General features: G+C 38.1%; 4 protein-coding genes and 1 long non-coding RNA gene across 8 annotated transcripts; 2 read left to right on the top strand and 3 right to left on the bottom strand.

The window, feature by feature from the left end:
- Window positions 1-762: 762 nt before the first annotated feature.
- On the top strand, window positions 763-2,775 carry LOC104726055 (glucan endo-1,3-beta-glucosidase 12). The gene is made up of 3 exons (XM_010444826.3): window positions 763-1,083; window positions 1,183-2,472; window positions 2,568-2,775. Exons 1-3 carry the CDS (start codon window positions 1,023-1,025, stop codon window positions 2,600-2,602), a joined length of 1,386 nt encoding a protein of 461 aa, XP_010443128.2. The 5' UTR covers window positions 763-1,022; the 3' UTR covers window positions 2,603-2,775.
- A 4,109-nt stretch (window positions 2,776-6,884) lies between these two features.
- LOC104726056 (UPF0725 protein At2g20620-like) lies at window positions 6,885-8,832 on the bottom strand. Its single transcript, XM_010444828.3, has 6 exons — window positions 8,652-8,832; window positions 8,376-8,462; window positions 8,062-8,254; window positions 7,605-7,726; window positions 7,393-7,476; window positions 6,885-7,291 (listed from the first exon to the last, which is right to left on the bottom strand). The coding sequence occupies exons 1-6, from the start codon at window positions 8,691-8,693 to the stop codon at window positions 7,079-7,081; spliced, it is 741 nt and encodes a 246-aa protein (XP_010443130.2). The 5' UTR covers window positions 8,694-8,832; the 3' UTR covers window positions 6,885-7,078.
- A 1,889-nt stretch (window positions 8,833-10,721) lies between these two features.
- On the bottom strand, window positions 10,722-17,003 carry LOC104726058 (transcription initiation factor TFIID subunit 9-like). Of its 2 annotated transcripts, none has more exons than XM_087471932.1 (2): window positions 16,743-17,003; window positions 10,722-11,138 (listed from the first exon to the last, which is right to left on the bottom strand). In XM_087471932.1, exons 1-2 carry the CDS (start codon window positions 17,001-17,003, stop codon window positions 10,851-10,853), a joined length of 549 nt encoding a protein of 182 aa, XP_087328058.1. In that variant the 3' UTR covers window positions 10,722-10,850. The 2 variants fall into 2 exon arrangements, with proteins under 2 accessions (XP_087328058.1, XP_087328059.1); XM_087471933.1 differs by lacking the exon at window positions 10,722-11,138 and adding an exon at window positions 16,281-16,485.
- On the bottom strand, window positions 14,626-16,267 carry LOC104726060 (transcription initiation factor TFIID subunit 9-like). Of its 2 annotated transcripts, none has more exons than XR_015571184.1 (3): window positions 15,621-15,881; window positions 15,015-15,363; window positions 14,626-14,879 (listed from the first exon to the last, which is right to left on the bottom strand). XR_015571184.1 is itself a non-coding variant. In XM_087471934.1 (3 exons), exons 1-3 carry the CDS (start codon window positions 16,265-16,267, stop codon window positions 15,277-15,279), a joined length of 486 nt encoding a protein of 161 aa, XP_087328060.1. In that variant the 3' UTR covers window positions 14,626-15,276. The 2 variants fall into 2 exon arrangements, 1 of the variants encoding a protein (XP_087328060.1); XM_087471934.1 differs by adding an exon at window positions 16,137-16,267 and having other exon boundaries at window positions 14,626-15,363; window positions 15,621-15,888.
- LOC147935447 (uncharacterized) lies at window positions 14,882-16,453 on the top strand. 2 transcript variants are annotated; one of them, XR_015571186.1, is made up of 3 exons: window positions 14,882-15,172; window positions 15,348-15,456; window positions 15,565-16,453. It is a non-coding gene; the product is annotated as an uncharacterized LOC147935447 (long non-coding RNA). The 2 variants fall into 2 exon arrangements; XR_015571185.1 differs by lacking the exon at window positions 14,882-15,172 and having other exon boundaries at window positions 15,319-15,456.
- Window positions 17,004-19,787: the final 2,784 nt, after the last annotated feature.

Here is a 19,787-nt window from a genome sequence, read left to right on the forward strand (position 1 = left end):
AGCAAGCAAAAAAAAAGAAAGAAAGAAAAGGACAGAATATATGGGAAGAATTCATTAAAATGATTGGAGTTTATACGGAAAAGAGACGTTGGAGAAGGAGAGAAACCTCTAACGTTCAAATTTGTGGGAGATAGATAGAACAATGGCACATGGCCCCATTTTTTTTATTTTAGATTCTTCAAATTCTATTTAATTATAGAACTATAACTTACTATTTCCGACCAAGTAATGCATCACATCACCGTATTAATTATCACTCGTCCGTCCGACCACTTATCGCCTATAATTCTCATATAACTTTAACGGATATGTAAACTTTAACGGATTTATTAATACCATCAAATAAATACTTGTAGTAATTGTTGATTTGGCTCAGTGCCCAATAACTAGGGAACATATATTGACTGGGTATAATTTAACGTCCGTAGTGGCTTTTATTTACGCTGCATCCGTATAATATACATGGCTCTCTCTTTGTAATACTAGTACTAAACACGCAATTATAGGATTTGTTGTAAACTTTTTGTGTTGTAAGTTTGTAACTCTTTTAAAAAACGTTAACAAAATCCCCAAAGAAAAAAAGGTCTGCAGTAGAATCAACAGTAATTAAAAAAACCATTAATTGGTAGCTATTTTTTTTGGCACGTACGGTACCCACCATCTCTGACAACATTTCGTACAGTCTCCAATCACTACACGATTGAAACGGTCATATTTAACAATTACTATTATAAAATATGATGATATTAACTCTTTTTTTTTGTTGTTGTTGTTGTTCGCCTACAAAAATAATTATTACTTTAACACGTCATTGGGTAAACGAGTTGAAAATATTTACATCACAGATAAAACGTTCAGTTGAAAAAAATAGTCATCATCCCCAATATCTAAAGTGGGTCCCAGCCATTACCTCCACCTCCCTCGTCTCCCTTCTTCTTCGTTCCTCTATATAAACAACAACCTCTAGCTCCCTGCCTTCACCGGAATACAAAACTTTTCTATCTCTCTCTCCCTCTGCAACAATGGCTGCGTTGGTTCTATCTCTCCTCATGCTCTCCTCTTTCTCAGCCATTTACGCAGCAGGTTCATTACTCATTTCATCATCCATCTCTTCACTAGTTTGTTCTATTTTTCAAGTGTTTGGTTCTGATGTCTTATGTTTTTTTTTTGTTTGTTAAACAGATTCCGGAATGATCGGAGTAAACTACGGCCGTATCGCAGACAATCTCCCGGCACCGGAGAAAGTAGTCGAGCTTCTCAAATCTCAAGGAATCAACCGCGTCAAGCTCTACGACACCGAAGCATCCGTACTAACCGCACTCGCCAACTCCGGTATCAAAGTCGTCGTCTCTCTCCCCAACGAAAACCTCGCCTCCGCCGCCGCGGATCAGAAGTACACCGACGACTGGGTTCAGCAGAACATCAAAAAATACATCCCGGCCACCGATATCGAAGCCATCGCCGTCGGTAACGAAGTGTTCGTCGATCCGAGGAACACCACCAAGTACCTCGTCCCAGCTATGACCAACGTTCAAAGCTCTCTCGTCAAGTTCAACCTCGTCAAATCAATTAAGATCTCGTCGCCGATTGCTCTGAGCGCGTTGGCGAGTTCGTACCCACCGTCGGCCGGTTCTTTTAAACCGGAGTTAATCGAACCGGTGATTAAACCGATGCTCGATTTGCTCCGCAAAACGTCGTCGCATCTCATGGTGAATGCTTATCCCTTCTTCGCTTACGCAGCTAACGCCGATAAGATCTCGTTGGACTACGCTTTGTTCAAAGACAACGCCGGGAATGTTGATTCCGGTAACGGATTGAAGTACGACAGTCTCTTAGACGCTCAGATCGACGCCGTTTTCGCAGCTATGTCCGCCGTTGGATTTAACGACGTTAAGCTCGTGGTGACGGAGACAGGCTGGCCTTCTGCCGGAGACGAGAACGAGATCGGCGCTGGTTCGGCTAACGCGGCGGCGTATAACGGCGGGTTAGTTAAAAGAGTGTTGACGGGAAACGGAACGCCGTTAAAACCGAAGGAGCCGCTCAACGTTTACCTGTTCGCTCTGTTTAACGAGAACCAGAAAACGGGTCCGACGTCGGAGAGGAACTACGGGTTGTTTTACCCGAACGAGAACAAAGTGTACGACGTTTCGCTTTCCTCCGGTAAGTCAACGCCGGTCGAAGATGACAAAGAGAAGGCTACGCCGGTGGTGAAGCCGTCGTCGCACGTGGGACAGACGTGGTGTGTGGCGAACGGGAAAACGACAAAGGAGAAGCTTCAGGAAGGTCTCGACTACGCTTGTGGCGAAGGAGGCGCTGATTGCCGTCCGATTCAACCGGGTGCCACGTGTTACGATCCTGAATCGTTAGAGGCTCACGCTTCGTACGCGTTCAACAGTTACTATCAGAAGAACGCACGTGGTGTTGGCACGTGTGATTTTAAAGGTGCAGCGTACGTGGTCTCGCAACCTCCTAGTACGTACTCTATCGTTTTCCTCTAATTTTACTTAATATTTTCACTTATCGAAAATTAATTAATTATTTGGTCTCTTTGTTGTGTTAATTTGTAGAGTATGGGAAATGCGAGTTTCCAACAGGGCATTGAAGTGGATTTGAAGAAAACAACTGATCGTGCGGGATTTATTTAGTAGCATTTTTACGTTTTTTATTTAATACATTTGTTTTGTCATTCGAGTATCTATATGCGTAGAGTTATTTAAATTATTGTATATTTGGTTCGTTTCGTCGTAAAATATAGTCTTCAGTTTTTGTTTTTAATTTCTCCCCATTTGCGTACTACACATCTAATCAAATCTCATACATAAGCCATACATTGCCATTTGTATTTAATTATTGTATATTTGGTTCGTTTCGTCGTAAAATATAGTCTTCAGTTTTTGTTTTTAATTTCTTCCCATTTGCGTACTACACATCTAATCAAATCTCATACATAAACCATACATTGCCATTTTAAATTAACAACCTTAAAAGAATAAAAGAATCACTAAATTAATCTAACACTCGAATATGTTCCGTTGGATGTCTATCGTTCATCTTACGGTTATAGCGACCTCTAAAGTCTAAATAGTAAATACAATGTTTAAGTGTTGTATGGCTAGATGATATATATTCTATATACTTTTTTTTTCACAAAACTCCAGTTTTAAGTTTTTAACTGCGTTTGGTTTTAACTCTCTATAGAAATTATCAAACCGATACAATTTGTCAGCTAATTTTGCGATTTCTATAATTAAACGACTGCGTTTCGGTTACTGTTTGTTAACCAGACTGGTGTTTCTTCTGGTCCGGTTCGTTTTTCAACACAATTCTGATTCAATTACCGGCTCTTGATGACCGGGTTTCGGTGTTTAATCTGGCTTCAACATCATCGGACTTAGTATACAGTCTTCATTGATTCAATCTATCATTTTAATATGTTGTATGTCTACTGATTCAATCTTTATTCAGTTTCGATTTTGTGATTTAAAACGGTTTATTTGTGTTAGAATTAAAACGACTTATTTTGTTCTCCTTATCTAAAAATATATTACCAATTAAAACTGGTTTTTGTGATTGAAATCATAATAAATGAGTATTGTTTGTGTATATATAGGTAGATTAAATGGCGTTGAAGTCAATTTTGTTTGGAAAATATTTTTATTTATTTATAGAAGTAAATTTTATTTTGATATAATGCAATCAATATTCTAAAATCTTACCAAATTACCAATGACATTTGTGGAAATCATTGACTAAATAAAGAGATGTGCAGGAAATGTATTTCAAAAATTAATTAGTAATTTTTATCCGTAGTTAATTAGAGAGATAAAGTGAATTATTTTTTGGAAACTAAATAATTATTTAAAATATTTTTTTCCTATTTTTTAAATTACATTATAGTTAGTAAAAAAATAAAAAATTTACCTTCAAAGACATAGACATGTAATTTTTTAAAAAGAACTATTATATTTTTATAAGTACTCATATTTTAATAGCATAAATGTTTATAGAGAAAAAATATTTTACGTAGTTGAAATCTTTTTTAATTCGTTTTGTTTTTTTCGTTATGTATGTTTTGGAAGATCATGGTGAGTGAATTTATATGAGTTATAAGGTTTCTTGATGGATGTGACACATATCTCTATTATGGCTTAATATTTTATCGATATTACAAAATCATTGAATCGAAAATTAGTTAACGCATGATATAAACCATTACTGTCATGGTCTATCCCACGAGACAAGGATGGAGTATATGATGAATAACGTTATTCTAAGAGAAGTGTGGATAGGCCATTCATAAGGTTTTTTACGAATGAACCAAATTTGTACTGTGACACATCTATTTGTGTTTACATCAAAAGTTATCAAACTATTTGTTATATAGATAAAGCATTTGACAAGATACCCACCCAGTTGGTGATGATTTAGCTATTTTTCAACAATAAGTAAATTCTTTTTAACTTTATGTTTTGTTTTGGAAGATGTGTGTTGGGCCATCGTCGTCAGTGAACTCATACGAGTTATCAAGATCATTGATGGATGTGACGCAGATCTGTATTCGCCTCAGGATCTTATTGATTTTGCAAGACCAGATTTGAGAAGAACAATTCAGAAGAAGAACCATTGGTGTTATCCTCTAAGTCGTGAGGCAGGGTATGAGTATGTGATGGATAAGGGTATCTAGAGAGAAGTGGACAGACCACTCATAGGATGTTCTGTGACCCAACTACATGTGTCTACATCAAAGGTTATGAAACCATTTCTGAAAGGGATAAAGCTTTTGAAGTTATCAAAAAACACCCAATTAGTGCTGCTCTGGCTTAATATTTCGTACGTCAAAGAGAGGTAAGATTGATATTAAAGTTTCAGTATTTGTTTGGTTGTTTTTAATACAATAGCTAAGTATTTGTTTTGTTTTTGATTTCAGATGTATCGTGGAGCAACCGGCCCCAATTCTCAACTAGTCTCTTTGCATGGAGTCTCCTATAAAATAGGAATACATTGAATTATATATCTATCATTTGGTAATTTACTATTGTTCCACAAAATCCTATGATTTTATAAATTCATATTTGTTATTTTTCTGTTTTTAATTAATTAATTCATATTTGGTAAGATTTCCCTAGATTATTATTAAAAAATATGACTATTTAATGTTAAATAGAAGAAATATATCGAATTCATATGTAAATTCAATAATAGGGGGTTATTGGTTCTAAACAAAAATCATGTGTTATTCAATCATTAATTTTAAAATACTTATCAAAATTGTGTGTTATTAGTGGTTCTATAATTTACAAATACTTATTAAAATTCTATGTTATTCATTTAAATATTTATTTTTAGATTTCAAATTCAATGTTATTCATTTCTATAACTTCTCTTTGATCTTATTATGTGTAGTGGTCTTCCATCCCTTGTTTGCCTTATTATGCATGTAAAGGTCACAAAAACATAAGTAAAACAAACGCTTTGGACCATGTTAGTTATAGGTATGCAAAAAATGGTGACTAGTCTCAAGTTTTTACTCATTCTTTGGAGAAGAATGCCATACACAGTTGTCGATACTATGAAATGAATCGTTGGCTGGATGATCAAAGACATCCAATGTCATACTATAATTGAATAGTACCAACTAATTTTCGAGAGAATGAATGAATGGGAAACGCCGCTAGTAGCAACGCCGCGATTAATCGAGTGTTTCTATTCCGGTTCGATTTTTCCAACACAAAATTGATCTAATAACCGAAAATCGATCCGGTTCTAGATAACCGGGTTTGATTAATAGCGGTAGCGTCAATCATAAGCGGCAAAAAAAACCCTCACAACACTGTTTTAAAAACCTCTCTCTCGCGTCGCTCGCTTGATCGGACTTGTTTCGATCTCTACTCTTGCAAAATCCGAAAACATGGTAAGTTTCTCTATTGGCTTTCTTCTTCTTCTTCTTCTTCGATTAGGTTACGTTTCATTGATCTATTAGGGTTTTTCATTGTTCTCAAACCCGTTGAATGATGTCTTTGTTTCCGTGTGTTCAGGCTCTGCCTAATCAGCAATTCGTCGATAATGGAGGAGGCACAAGTACCTCCTTTCGCCGCATTTCTAAATCGATTTGAAAATGTTATCTTCGTTTTCAGTATCCTGAGACGCAATTGAGATTTTTTTGATCATGTACTGAGTACATCCAATGGCTTTTATCCCACAATATCCCTACAAACAAAATACAGGAAGAAAAAAAAATCACAAGGAGGTTTGAGAGAGAGAGAGAGATCATATAAAATTCTATGCAAACACAGAGAGACATTCAATGAATCAAAATTGTAAAAAGGAAAAGAACTACAAGTTAGGGTTTTGGTATGGAAATCGATTACGAAGAGAGTTTGGAGAATGACCTCAACGTGTCGACCATGTTTCACATCGGGAAATGGACCATCTTTCCGACGCTTCCTTTTTAAATTACCAAAACTTATAATGATCTTACCAAACTCGAGTTTGAGTTTGAATTTTCCGGTTTCCAAGGTTCTGTTTCCATAATCTTTTTTTGCTACTCAAGTAAGAAACCTAAAATCTATGAGCCAGCATGAATATCAAAATCCTTCTCCGCTAGATTTTGTCAAGCCCTCAAAACAGGAGGATTGCTCAGCAAGTAGAGCTGAATTTACCACCACCAGCAGAACAAACCAATTCTGGTTCTGCTATTTTCTTTTCTTATTGCTGCCGTATGAGCGAGTGACAAAATTCACAAATGTGGACTTGTTATGTGTGTGTTGCAGGAAGATTTGTGGAAGGCTGCATTTATTTCCAGTGGGAATTGAGGTTATACTATTAGTTTTGAGGAATGTATCTGGCTTCAACATCATCTGACTTACTTGAACATAGCCTAAAAGTCTTGAAACATAATTAATTAGAAGAAAAAAAAACATAGCATTCAGAGGTAAACAACACACAAACTGCTAAACACACTCTCAATACAACTCTCTTCTAGTCATTAAAAGTGGCAAGGACAACACACAAACTCAATACCACCAACCAACTAAGGACATAAACATGATATATTAAAAAGTCACAACACTTTTGTCGTCTACTTGTCCATCTCAACATGTTTAACTTCAAGGCACATGTGTTGTGGTCTTCCATCCCTCGTTTGCCTTATTATGGATTTGTACTCGGCACCTTCACGAGTCTTGAAACTTAAGTAGAAGATTGCATTGCCCGACTTCAACTTCAAACTTGACTCTATGTCTTCCTTTGTTTGTACCACCACTTTCTTTATCTCCAATGGGAGATGATCCACCTGCAAAACAAAAAAGCATGGTTGAGAGAAGAGTACATACATGAGCCCAACCAAACAAATGAGTATACTCTCACTTCTCTAGGCTATATATTATCCCTCACCATGTGATAAATCCACCTAGAGTATGCAGCAACTTGAGCATATAGATGAAGCCATGCATTCTCTTGCAAATCCGAATCATTAACCTGCATTTGAAACATTTTGAGCATTTTTAGTGGAACAAGGTGTTCTGTGTATGTCGATCGGTGTGTTGAGCAGATGATCAAATAAAAGGAAATAAGTCAAAAAAAAAGTTCATGGCTAAACAGCAAACCTCATAGAAGTGTAGCTTATCGCTTCCTGTAAGTGCATCATCATCTAGCCACTTAGGCATCACACCAGTATAGAACACGTCTACACCATTTGGGTCCCATTGGGAACCGCTTTCTCCAGATCCTAGAGCAACACTTTATAGAAGAGTATTAACTGAATTGGTGGATAGGAAACTAGCATAGACAGAAACACCAAAAACAATTCTGCATGTAACTTGTAAGGTCATGACAAAAAAAAACATGCATACATGAAACCTATACAGACGACTTGATATTTTCACTCATAGATTAGGCTTATATAGAGCAGATAATTAAACATGGGAATCCTAAGGGGGTCAGAAACATACAAAATATTTAAGACGGGGCTAGTAACAACAACAGCAAAATCAACAGTTCAAAAAACGATAGCTAATAAAAGGGACATGGAAAATCATATTTAGACCATGTTAGTTAAGTTACCTGTAGGTCTGCAATAAGTGGTGATTAATCTCAAGTTCTCATCATTCCTCTGAGAAGAATGCCAAACACAGGTGTCGATACTATGAATAGAACCGTTGGCTGGATCAAAGGCATCCAATGTCATAATATATTTGACATGTGAAACAGCTCGCGGAAGGAGTTGGGTTACAGTCAAGAACTGTAAATTAGTCCCCTACATACAGCCGTGGACATGTAAAATCAAAACCAAAAGGACAGTAAAAATCCACAAAAGAAGAAGAAGAAAGGGTCAGGGGTTGGTAGAATAAGAGCAATATAGAGTCATGAGTTGTTACCTTGTGAGAATTGAAGCAATGGAGTCCAAACTTTGCTATGGATTCGTTAGCGGGAGTACAACCAATGGCTTTTATCCCGCGATATCCCTACAAGCAAAATTCAGAAAAAGAAAAAAAAAAAAAGATCACAAGGAGATTTGAGAGAGAGAGATCGTATCAAATTCTACGCAAACACAGAGAGACAATCAATGAATCAAAATTGCAAAAGGAAAAGATTTACAAGTTAGGGTTTTGGTATGGAATTCGATTACGAAGAGAGTTTGGAGAATTAATTACCTCAAGGGGTCGAGCATGTTTCACATCGGGTACTTGGACCATCTTTCCGATATTTTGCAGCAAAAAAAAAAAAAAACTAACTTGCGAGAGAATGAATGGGAAACGGAGACGTTTGCTAGGCTTCTTGTAACCGCAGTTTCCTCCTTTCTATGTTCTTTTTTTTTCTTTTTCCTTTTTTTTCTCTCCTTTTGAATTACCAAAACTTATAATGATCTCACCAGACTCGAGTTTTAGTCTGAATTTTCCGGTTTCCAAGGCTCTGTTTCCAACTTTCCATAATCTTTTCTTGCTACTCAAGTAAGAAACCTTAAATCTATGAGCCAGCATGAATATCAAAATCCTTCTCCGCTAGATTTTGTCAAGCCCTCAAAACAGGAGGATTGCTCAGCAAGTAGAACTGAATTTACCACCACCAGCAGAACAAACCAGTTCTGGTTCTGCTTTTTGTTTCGGAACACCGAAGCTTTGGAAAATCAGATACAGTGGCATCATACAGGTCATCCAGTGACATGATGAAGGTCATCTAGTGACATGATGAAGAACATGACCCCTTCAGATTCTGAACATTATAAGCATCAGATGACTACAAACGGGATCTTCCCTGGTGGATTTAGTAATGGCAAAGTCTCTCCTAGTGTGAAAAACAGAATGTTTGATCTATCTACTGATTCTGCAAATCAAATGAGTCGCACAGCAACAACTTCACAACAACCCATGAGAGAACAGAGTCATCAAAGCCACAGCGAACAAGCACAGTTTATGAGAAACTTCAATGAGAAGGCTAGAAGAACACATCACAACTCCGGGACCGTAAGACTTGCCCTTACCGGAGGAGAGGACGTCGACGACGGCGTCTTCGGTAACGATACAAGTGAAGAAGCAAGGGTCACCGTGGCTGAGGGGCAAAATTGTCTTTTTCTTTTTTGCTCCTTGTTACTTACTACATGAGTTCAGTTCTTGTTCGGTGAGAAGGCCAAACAAAAAAAAAATATTTGAAATCAAACTTTATAATTCAAATTTCAAAAGGGCTGCAATTTGAATATAATGCAATTTATTTAAAATCTTGGTAATAAATAAGTTAACCAGAGACTGACTGACTACGCGAGCTGAGTTCAATTTGAAATGCGTGTGTATCAGTTTGGTTACTAATGTGCGTGTATCACCAACAAGCTAATGTGCGTCTAATCTGCCTTAGTGCATTGTCACGTTATTTACTACTTGATTTATTGTTAAGCTAATTGTAAGATTTAAGGGAATCTCCACTAGAATTACTCTATGGGTTGCTCAACCCTTTTAAAGCCCAAAAATAAATCAAAACTAAAAAATATAGCTTACTTTTGAGAGAATCGTTTCTTTAGGAAGCATCGGAAGCAACATGAAACAACCAATAAGACACGCTACGTGTCACGTTTTGGTTGGATAATGAGTAAAATAAAAAAAGAAATTTTTTTCCCTAATTTCTTCTTCCAATTTTTCGCGACTCTCTCTTCTCTCTTCTCTCTCTTCTCTCGACCGAACCGGCTAAGACCATCTCCATTGTATATCTTTATTTTTTACTCTATTATAGAGTAACTTTAAGGGGTTGAGCATGGTTTTTCTCCAATGTGTTACTCTATACTTGACTCTAAAATAGAGGTAGTGTAAAAAAATGGAGTTGAGAATAGAGTTACTCTAAATATAGAGCAATCTCATTATTTTCTCTATTTTAGAGTAAAATATAGAATAGGGTTGGAGCAAATGTTGCTCTATAATAGAGTTTTGACTCTAAAATAGAGTGGGGTTGGAGATGCCCTAACCTCAAATCCATAGATATCAATCGATTCACCGGCGAGCACTTGCCGATTGTACCAACATCGTCTCCAGATCTTCTCGACAACATCCACCGTGCAACTGCTGGGATCATGGTTGGCTGGGGAAGCTAACAGATTCAGAATCTGAGATTCTCTTAATTACCTTTGTTCATGTATATATACTATAGTTGCATATATAGTAATGCTTCAGAAGATTTGTTGTATCTTTGGTATTGTGATTTCACACAACAGTGTATATATATATATTGCTCATATGTTCTACGAAAACTGACTCTCTGTCATTAATATATGATTCTCTTACATTCTACTCCTTTGATACCACATATGGTCATTAATAATAATTCTGCTACTACATTTTGATACATAACATAATAAACTTTTTGTGTATCTACTTATTGGGTCTTCTAGAGAGAGGGAAAGAGACTCGTTGGGGAGTTTGACCTGGGAGATCTGATGTTTGTTGTTGCTGCTGTTCTTGCGAGGACTGTGCAGGATCTGTCATTTCTTCATCATCCTCAGTTTCTTCAGGTTCTGTGGAAGCTGACTTCCTTGGTATCACAAGCTGGTAGTTTGGGCTCAGCAATGTGTCCTGTTCAGGTGGGAGAGGAACACCCGGTCCTGCTATCGATTTTGGCAAAGGGATCTTGTTCCTACTTGCAGCAAGCTCTAGCAGAACCTAAATCAAACATCCAACAACAGAGACATCGAGATTCCAAAATCAAACGACATGGATTTAGCAAGCGAAAACATTTGAGGTTCTCCGTAATGCAACTTATGTGGCAAGAGGGTTACTGTTCACAAATCTTAACTAAGGTGATACTTCCCTAATGATCATTCACATAGCAGCCAGCTAACCAAATGACTCTCGCCATATCATATCTCTCTCTTTCTCAGACAACAATCTCAAGAAAATGAAACAAGGAATCGTCAACCAACGCATACCTCTCTTGGAGGTGGCTGTGAGAAGCTGAAATTAACTTTGGACTGAATAACGAGCTTCACATCATCATAGTCAATGTTGGATTTGCTAGCATGCTCTGAGTATACCTGAGCATCTGTCAACACTTCCACCACATACCGGTACCATAGCTCCAGAAACTGGTGTATCACACGAGGCTCGTTGATGTGACCCCGGACTACGCACGTGGTTCACGGACGTACGGACAGAGGATATAGCGGAGCGGATCGGAGAAGCGGTTCGGTTAGGGACGAGAATGGACGCGAATGGACGTGGAACAGCGGACGTACGGACGGATGGTCGGATGCGGCGGATAAATGGACGTACGGACGCGTCGGATGGACGAGTGAGCGGATGGAACGCGGATGGACTAGAGCGTCACAAGGAGATACTCGACTCGTTCGGCTCTAGTTAGGAAACGGATGGAAACGGACGCTGCGTACGGACGTACGGACGGATGGTCGGACGCGGCGGATAAACGGACGTACGGACGCGTCGGATGGAGCGAAGTACGGAAGGAAACGGGACCAAGGAACGACAAGAACGGACAGAGAGAGATTCGCGAGGAGATGCTCGACTCGTTTGTCTCTCGGATAGATGGGGATGAATGGACGGTGGATTGAGTCGACGACACACGGGAGATGGCTCGGCCCGTGATACGGTCGGACTAGAAGGTCATGAACCCGGTTCTTGAACCTTCTAGGGTTTCTCTAGAGCCAAGTCCCGGACTTGAGCGGGAGAGAGGAATGAACAAAGATCCAATCTTTGGGCCAATAATTTCTATATTCCAGTCTTTTTTTTCTTTACAATGAGGGTTTAGGCCTTTATATAGGCAAGCTTACATAAGGGGGACACCAAAACTCTAGACGCGCGGCCATGATCTGAACCATACACTTGGCCATAAAGTAAAAGCAAAAGCAAAAAGGGAACAAAGACCATCCAACGGTCATAAGAGAGTTCAAAGAAAATAAAGGAAAGGAAGGAAGGAGATAGGGTTGCCACGTCATTGGTGGGACGTGGCTGATAGGATCTTCACTTCCTTGGCCCATAATCTTGTTAATGAAAGTTTCCAAGTCATGAGCCAAGCGGGAACGAAGTGGAGATGCACTAGAGCTCGCTGCCTCGTTAAAACCCCTTCGGTAAACCCATTGGGACAAACCCGAAGTAGGAAAAAGAGTACAGCTCCTTCTAATGACTTAGGGGTGTCTTCACGCTAGCGTGATGGTGAAGACACACAAATCAAGCTTCCCAAAGCTGGTCGCACCCAAGGCTCTTCATTGGTGATGCTAGCCATGAGCCATTGGTGTAAGGTTGGAGCTTGGCCTTGTATTGCTCATTAGATGACGTTGTCTTGCTCCTCCTAGATGATCCTTGGGGACTGGTTGATGCCGCGTTGATGTTCTGGACCGACTTTTATGCTCCTACGCGAGCTGCTAGACGATGGTACCAATGTACCGGTTCTCACCGCGGTACGGTCATGACCCGGGTTCCATCACTCGTAGTCCTCCACACCCATCGACTTAAGCAGAGATTTCACAATCTTAGCATCTCTAGGTACATCCTCTTCACCTTCTCCGGCCATGTTTTCCCTAAACAAACTTAAAAGTAAAGCCACAGAGTCAATTACGCACCGTTCTTATACAGATGTTGCAAAAAAACACAAGCAAACGTCAAATAGGAAATGACCATCCCATCGAGAGCCAAGATCTTTTTTTGCGAGTAATTAGTATCACAGAGAAATCCTAATGAGTGATGTTACAAAACCAAAACCTATATAAGTATCGAATCCTAATCAAGCCAAAACAGCATTTTACATCTTTCAGACATTTCATCAAACACTTGGTGGACATATATCAATTTGTGATTGAAACTACAAACAGAAAAAAAAAACAAAAAAAAAATACCAGAGAGCTAAAATCGATTCTATCTAGTTCGTCAATTACATTTTCCAGAAAAACGAAGATTTAAACCAAAGTAGAGAATATAAACTAAAAATCTCTTCACTTTAATCTCTCACGGGATGAAATCCAAAAGTTTAACAACAAAGAACAACAACAACAACAAAGAACTTGTTCTGTAGACGATAATGGCGTACCTGTATAACTGCCGAGGAAAATCTTGGAAGATGGAACTGTATGAAGCGATCTCTTGATCTTTGAAAGAGAAGAAGAAGAAGATGCGTTCCGGGATTTTTTTTTTCTGGCTTTGTGATTCAGGTCAAATGGAAAGCCCATTAACGCTAATACAAGTTGTTTTGGTATAAGCCCAACAAGCTAGACTTTTACATTTGCAGCCTTCAAAAATGTTTTTTTTGAGCAAAAACAGATAAAACTTTTACATCTATATTTTGTGTTCTACAATTTAATTTATTTAAAAAAAATATATTTACACAACTAATTCCTGAAAAATTGCACTAAAAACAATAAGTAAAATATGGTAAATATAGTTTCTTTGTATTTTTAAATATAGATAGAAATCAATTTTCTCTTAAAATCAATAAGTTTTCGAAAATATCTCTACTATTTCTCTACAAAATCAATAAGGTTGCTAAAATTGACAACATTAATATGGATATAATACTATTTTTTTTCACCTAACCACAAATATTATCAAAAGATAAAATTAACTTTTAAAAATAGGAATACATTGAATTCTATATCCATCATTTGGTAACTTACTATTGTTCCACAAAATCCTATGATTTTATAAATTCATATTTGTTATTTTTATGTTTTTAACTAATTCATTCATATTTGGTAAGATTTCCCTAGATTATTATTATTAAAAAATATGACTATTTAATGTTAAATAGAAGAAATATATCGAATTCATATGTAGATTCAGTAATAGGGGTTATTAGTTCTATGATTTTAATGGATTTAGAAATCTAAACAAAAATCATGTGTTATTCAATCATTGATATTAAAATACATATCAAAATTATGTGTTATTATTGGTTATATGATTTACAAATACTTGTTAAAATTCCATGTTATTCATTTAATTATTTATTTTTAGATTTCAATATCCATATTGTGTTTTAAATGGATTTGAAAGTGCAAAATAGAAGGATTCAAATCCAAAGATAAAACATATTATTTCAAAATCTATGTGTTTTGATTTTAATAATTTACAATTCTATATGGATTTAGAGATCGTTTCTACAATAACAGTCCTAAGATTGTGATACATAATATCGACAATATTTTATCGAATGTATTTATGTCACATATTATCTCTAAAATTAACAATTCAACTGAAATTATACAATCTAAATAATTATGAAAACATACTTGAAACCAACACAAAAAAATACAATCCAACTAAAATTATAGAATTTAAATATTAAATTAAGATAAAAATATATAACATAATTTCTTATTGCTGCCGTATGAGCGAGTGACAAAATTCACAAATGTGGACTTGTTATATGTGTGTTGCAGGAAGATTTGTGGAAGGCTGCATTTATTAGAGCTTCACGAATCAGAAAAAACGAAGATGGAGATATGAAAGACACAAGAGGAGATTCAAACCTAGCTTCATCAATAAGTATCCAAACACGAGTTTTCTATACCATAAAGAGGCGATAAATACCTAATGAAACAGATTTGGTGGAGCGGCGATGGCAGAAACACGACGGAGGGAGGTTGATGAAATCGGCGACTAATCTCTCTCACTCTTCTTAGATCTGCTCTACTTATGGTTCTGGTTTGTAAATCTGACATAACGTTGAGGATAAAACTGGAATAAAGGTAAACGCTATTTATTATTTGCGTTTAGCGGATCCGAGCAGCTGAAATGGGGGTAATTTAGTCTTTTGTTGTTAACTCGTGCATAGGCCCATTTAAGACCCAAATTAGAAACGACCGTCATATGTATATATCTTAAATACCGATAATAGCCTCATCTCCCTCTCTCCTCTTGCAGCAAGTTCTAGCAGAACCTAAATCAAACAGAGACATCGAGATTCCAAAATCAAAAGAGATGGCTCTAGCAGACGAAAACACTTGAGGTTCTCATCAATGCAACTTATTTGGTAAGAGTGTTACTGTTCAAAAATCATAAACTAAGGTGATAATTCCCTAATGATTCGTTCACATAGCAGTTACCAAATGACTCTGGTCAATGTCACATCTCTTTTCAGGCAACAATCTCAAGAAAATGAAACAGAAGAAACAAGGAATCGTCAACAACGCATACCTCTCTTGGAGGTGGCTGTGAGAAACTGAAATTAACTTTGGACTGAATAGCGAGCTTCACATCATCACAGTCAATGTTGGATTTGCTAGCATGCTCTGAGTAAACCTGAGCATCTGTCAACACTTCCACCACATACCGACACCATAGCTCCAGAAACTGGTGTATCACATGAGGCTCGTAGTCCTCCACACCCATCGACTTAAGCAGAGATTTCACAATCTTAGCATCTCTAGGTACATCCTCTTCACCTTCTCCAGCCATGTTTTCCCTAAACAAACTCAAAAGTAAAGCAACAAAGTCATTTTACGAAAGGTCTTACCAAGATTTGATGTTGGAAACAACACAAGCAAACATCAAATTGGAGCTTCTATATCAAATAGATAAGAATTGGAGCTCCACGAATCAGAAAAAAAAACGAAGATGGAGATATGATTGACACAAGAGGAGATTTTGACCTAGCTTCATCGATAAGTATCCAAACACGAGTTTTCTATACCATAAAGAGGCGATAAATACCTAATGAAACAGATTTGGTGGAGCGGCGATGGCAGAAACACGACGGAGGGAGGTTGATGAAATCGGCGACTAATCTCTCTCACTCTTCTTAGATCTGCTCTACTTATGGTTCTGGTTTGTAAATCTGACATAACGTTGAGGATAAAACTGGAATAAACGTAAACGCTATTTATTATTTGCGTTTAGCGGATCCGAGCAGCTGAAATGGGGGTAATTTAGTCTTTTGTTGTTAACTCGTGCATAGGCCCATTTAAGACCCAAATTAGAAACGACCGTCATATGTATATATCTTAAATACCGATAATAGCCTCATCTCCCTCTCTCCTCTTGCAGCAAGTTCTAGCAGAACCTAAATCAAACAGAGACATCGAGATTCCAAAATCAAAAGAGATGGCTCTGGCAGACGAAAACACTTGAGGTTCTCAGCAATGCAACTTATTTGGTAAGAGTGTTACTGTTCAAAAATCATAAACTAAGGTGATAATTCCCTAATGATTCGTTCACATAGCAGTTACCAAATGACTCTGGTCAATGTCACATCTCTTTTCAGGCAACAATCTCAAGAAAATAAAACAGAAGAAACAAGGAATCGTCAACAACGCATACCTCTCTTGGAGGTGGCTGTGAGAAGCTGAAATTAACTTTGGACTGAATAGCGAGCTTCACATCATCACAGTCAATGTTGGATTTGCTAGCATGCTCTGAGTAAACCTGAGCATCTGTCAACACTTCCACCATATACCGATACCATAGCTCCAGAAACTGGTGTATCATACGAGGCTCGTAGTCCTCCACACCCATCGACTTAAGCAGAGATTTCACAATCTTAGCATCTCTAGGTACATCCTCTTCACCTTCTCCAGCCATGTTTTCCCTAAACAAACTCAAAAGTAAAGCAACAAAGTCATTTTACGAAAGGTCTTACCAAGATTTGATGTTGGAAACAACACAAGCAAACATCAAATTGGAGCTTCTATATCAAATAGATAAGAATTGGAGCTCCACGAATCAGAAAAAAAAACGAAGATGGAGATATGATTGACACAAGAGGAGATTTTGACCTAGCTTCATCGATAAGTTCCAAAATACGATAGTTCATTACCAGAAAGAGCCGATAAATACCTATCGCGAAGCAGATTTGGTGGAGCGGCAATGGTAGAAACAACTGCGACGGAGGTTGATGAAATCGGCGACTAAAAACTCTCTCACTCTTAGATCTGCTATTTATGGTTCTGGTTCGTAAATCTGACTTAACGTTGAGGGTAAAACTGGAATATATGCAAACGCTATTTTTTGCGTTTAGCGGATCCGAGCAGTTGAAATGGGGGTAATTTAGTCTTTTTTGTTAACTCGTGCATAGGCCCATTTAAGACCCAAATTAGAAACGACTGTCATATGTATATATCTTAAATAGTGATAATAGCCTCATCTCCCTTTCTCCTCTTGCAGCAAGTTCTAGCAGAACCTAAATCAAACAGAGACATCGAGATTCCAAAATGAAAAGAGATGGATCTGGCAGACGAAAACACTTGAGGTTCTCAGCAATGCAACTTATTTGGCAAGAGTGTTACTGTGGAATTCAGCACCACAAAGTCAGTGGATCACTAGGCTCTTTATTATACTTCAGCACCACAAAGTCAGTGGGAATCATGATGTTTCCAACCTTAAGTGGAATATCGTCTAAAACACCTTCAGGAATTCTTCTGGAGCGATCAGCTAAGATAAGAGAAATCTGAGTTGGCTTGAATTCTGTCATCCCAAGTCTCACAGCAACAGAATGTGGCATCAAGTTAATACTAGAGCCTAGATCACAAAGTGAGTGAGCAAACCATTCTGCAGAGATAGAGCAATCAAGTACAAAACTTTTAGGATCTGGTAATTTCTCTGCAACTCTACACTGAATTACTGCACTTACTTCATTAGAGACAACCACTTCCTGCTTCATCTCCTTCTTCCTCTGTGGGGGCTGGTTTAAAAGAACTGCACTGACATCTTTGGTAAGCAATGCTCCTTCTTCAGGGCTCAAACCATTAGTGACCATCCTCTTCACATACCGCTTAAGTGGTGGTGAAAGCTTTACTGCATCAATCAAAGGCATCTCAATAATCACCTTATCCATCATAGCTTTGCATCTAGCATCTTCCATCTCCTGCTTGGATTTTCTTGGCTTAGGAAAAGGAATCTTAGGTTGGTATACCCTCTCAACTACTGGAACCTGAGATTTTGCAGCTTCTGGTTCGGTCCGAGATGAGTGTCGATCGACACCAACATCTGGGTTCGAGAGATTTGCCGATTTCTCACCCTGTTCTGCAGAAGCAATTTCATCAACTTCTTGATCTCTTACTGATATGGCATTGCAAGCATGCTTGGGGTTTGACTCAGTTCTTCCAGGAAGAAAACCCTCTTTCCTTTTAACAGACCCAACACTCTGCGCCACCTGATTCTCCAGCTTCTTAACATGAATATTCAATGCATCAATCCTCCCAGTAAGCTCATTGTAGACATTATCAATCTTCCCATTGAAAGTCACTGTTAACTGTTCCTGACCTTGCAAAAGTTGCTCTAACATAGCTTCCATTCTACTTTCAGAAGAAGTCTGTGGAGGAGGAGACTGATAAGATGAGTTCCCATAGGTTCTAGTATAACCATTGTTCTGTTGTTGCTTCTGGTAATCTGGCTTAGGAGTGTAGCCTGAAGAGTTCCCACTGTAAGGCTTGTTACTTTGTTGATTACTGAATCTAAGTCCTTGATACCCAGCTCCATACACATAGTTGACATTCTCCTCTGTATTCTCTGGCTCAGGCTTAAATGTCTCAACCTCAGCAGCAAATTGAACTGACTTCTTACCCACTAGAAGATTGTGTACTGAATCCAGCTTGGCATTAACAGAAGCTAGCTGTTTTGAATCAAATCCTCCATGCAATCTCTTCTTTTCAGTATCTGCTCTCTTAGTGCTATTGCTGGAAGCCAAATTCTCAATCAAAGCTTCAACATCTTCTGGAAATCTTGTCTTGAAGTTCCCATGGCTTGCAGCATCCAAAGCTAGCTGATATTCCCAGTCAATCCCTCTGAAAAAGATACTCAACAGATGCACTCTTGAAAAGCCATGGTGTGGACAGCCCCTTTGATAAGCCTAGAATCTTACCCAAGCTGCCTTGAAAGCTTCATCTGGTCTTTGTTTGAAGGAGGACAACTTTACTCCTAGCTCATCTGACATGGCATCATCATAAAAGTAGTTGAGAAAAGCTACCTTCACTTGTTGCCAAGAGGTCAAAGAACGGGCTGGCAATTGTTTCAACCATTGAGATGCTTCTCCTGCAAGTGAATATGGGAAGAGCTTGCAGTAGATGTAGTCTTCAGTTACTCCATTGGCCTTGATACTAGTCACCAAGTCTTCAAAGTGCTCAATGTGGTCCAAAGCCTTCTCATTTGGCAGGTTAGAGAAAGGTCTTTGTCCAACCAGCTGGAAGTATGCAGGTTTCAACTCAAAATCATTCCTCTGGAATGGAGAAGAAACTATAGCAGACCGGTTCTCATACACAAGATCAGCCTGGTTGTAGTCAGCAATGGTCCTGATCAAGTCTCGGTTGTTCTCATGTCTTCGAACCGGATTGTTAACGTGGTTTGCAGCTCCATGTCTGTCTGCAGGAA

Source organism: Camelina sativa, chromosome 11 (assembly GCF_030686135.1).
Source record: "Camelina sativa cultivar CO46 ecotype springtype chromosome 11, ASM3068613v1".
Classification (NCBI taxonomy): Eukaryota; Viridiplantae; Streptophyta; class Magnoliopsida; order Brassicales; family Brassicaceae; genus Camelina; species Camelina sativa.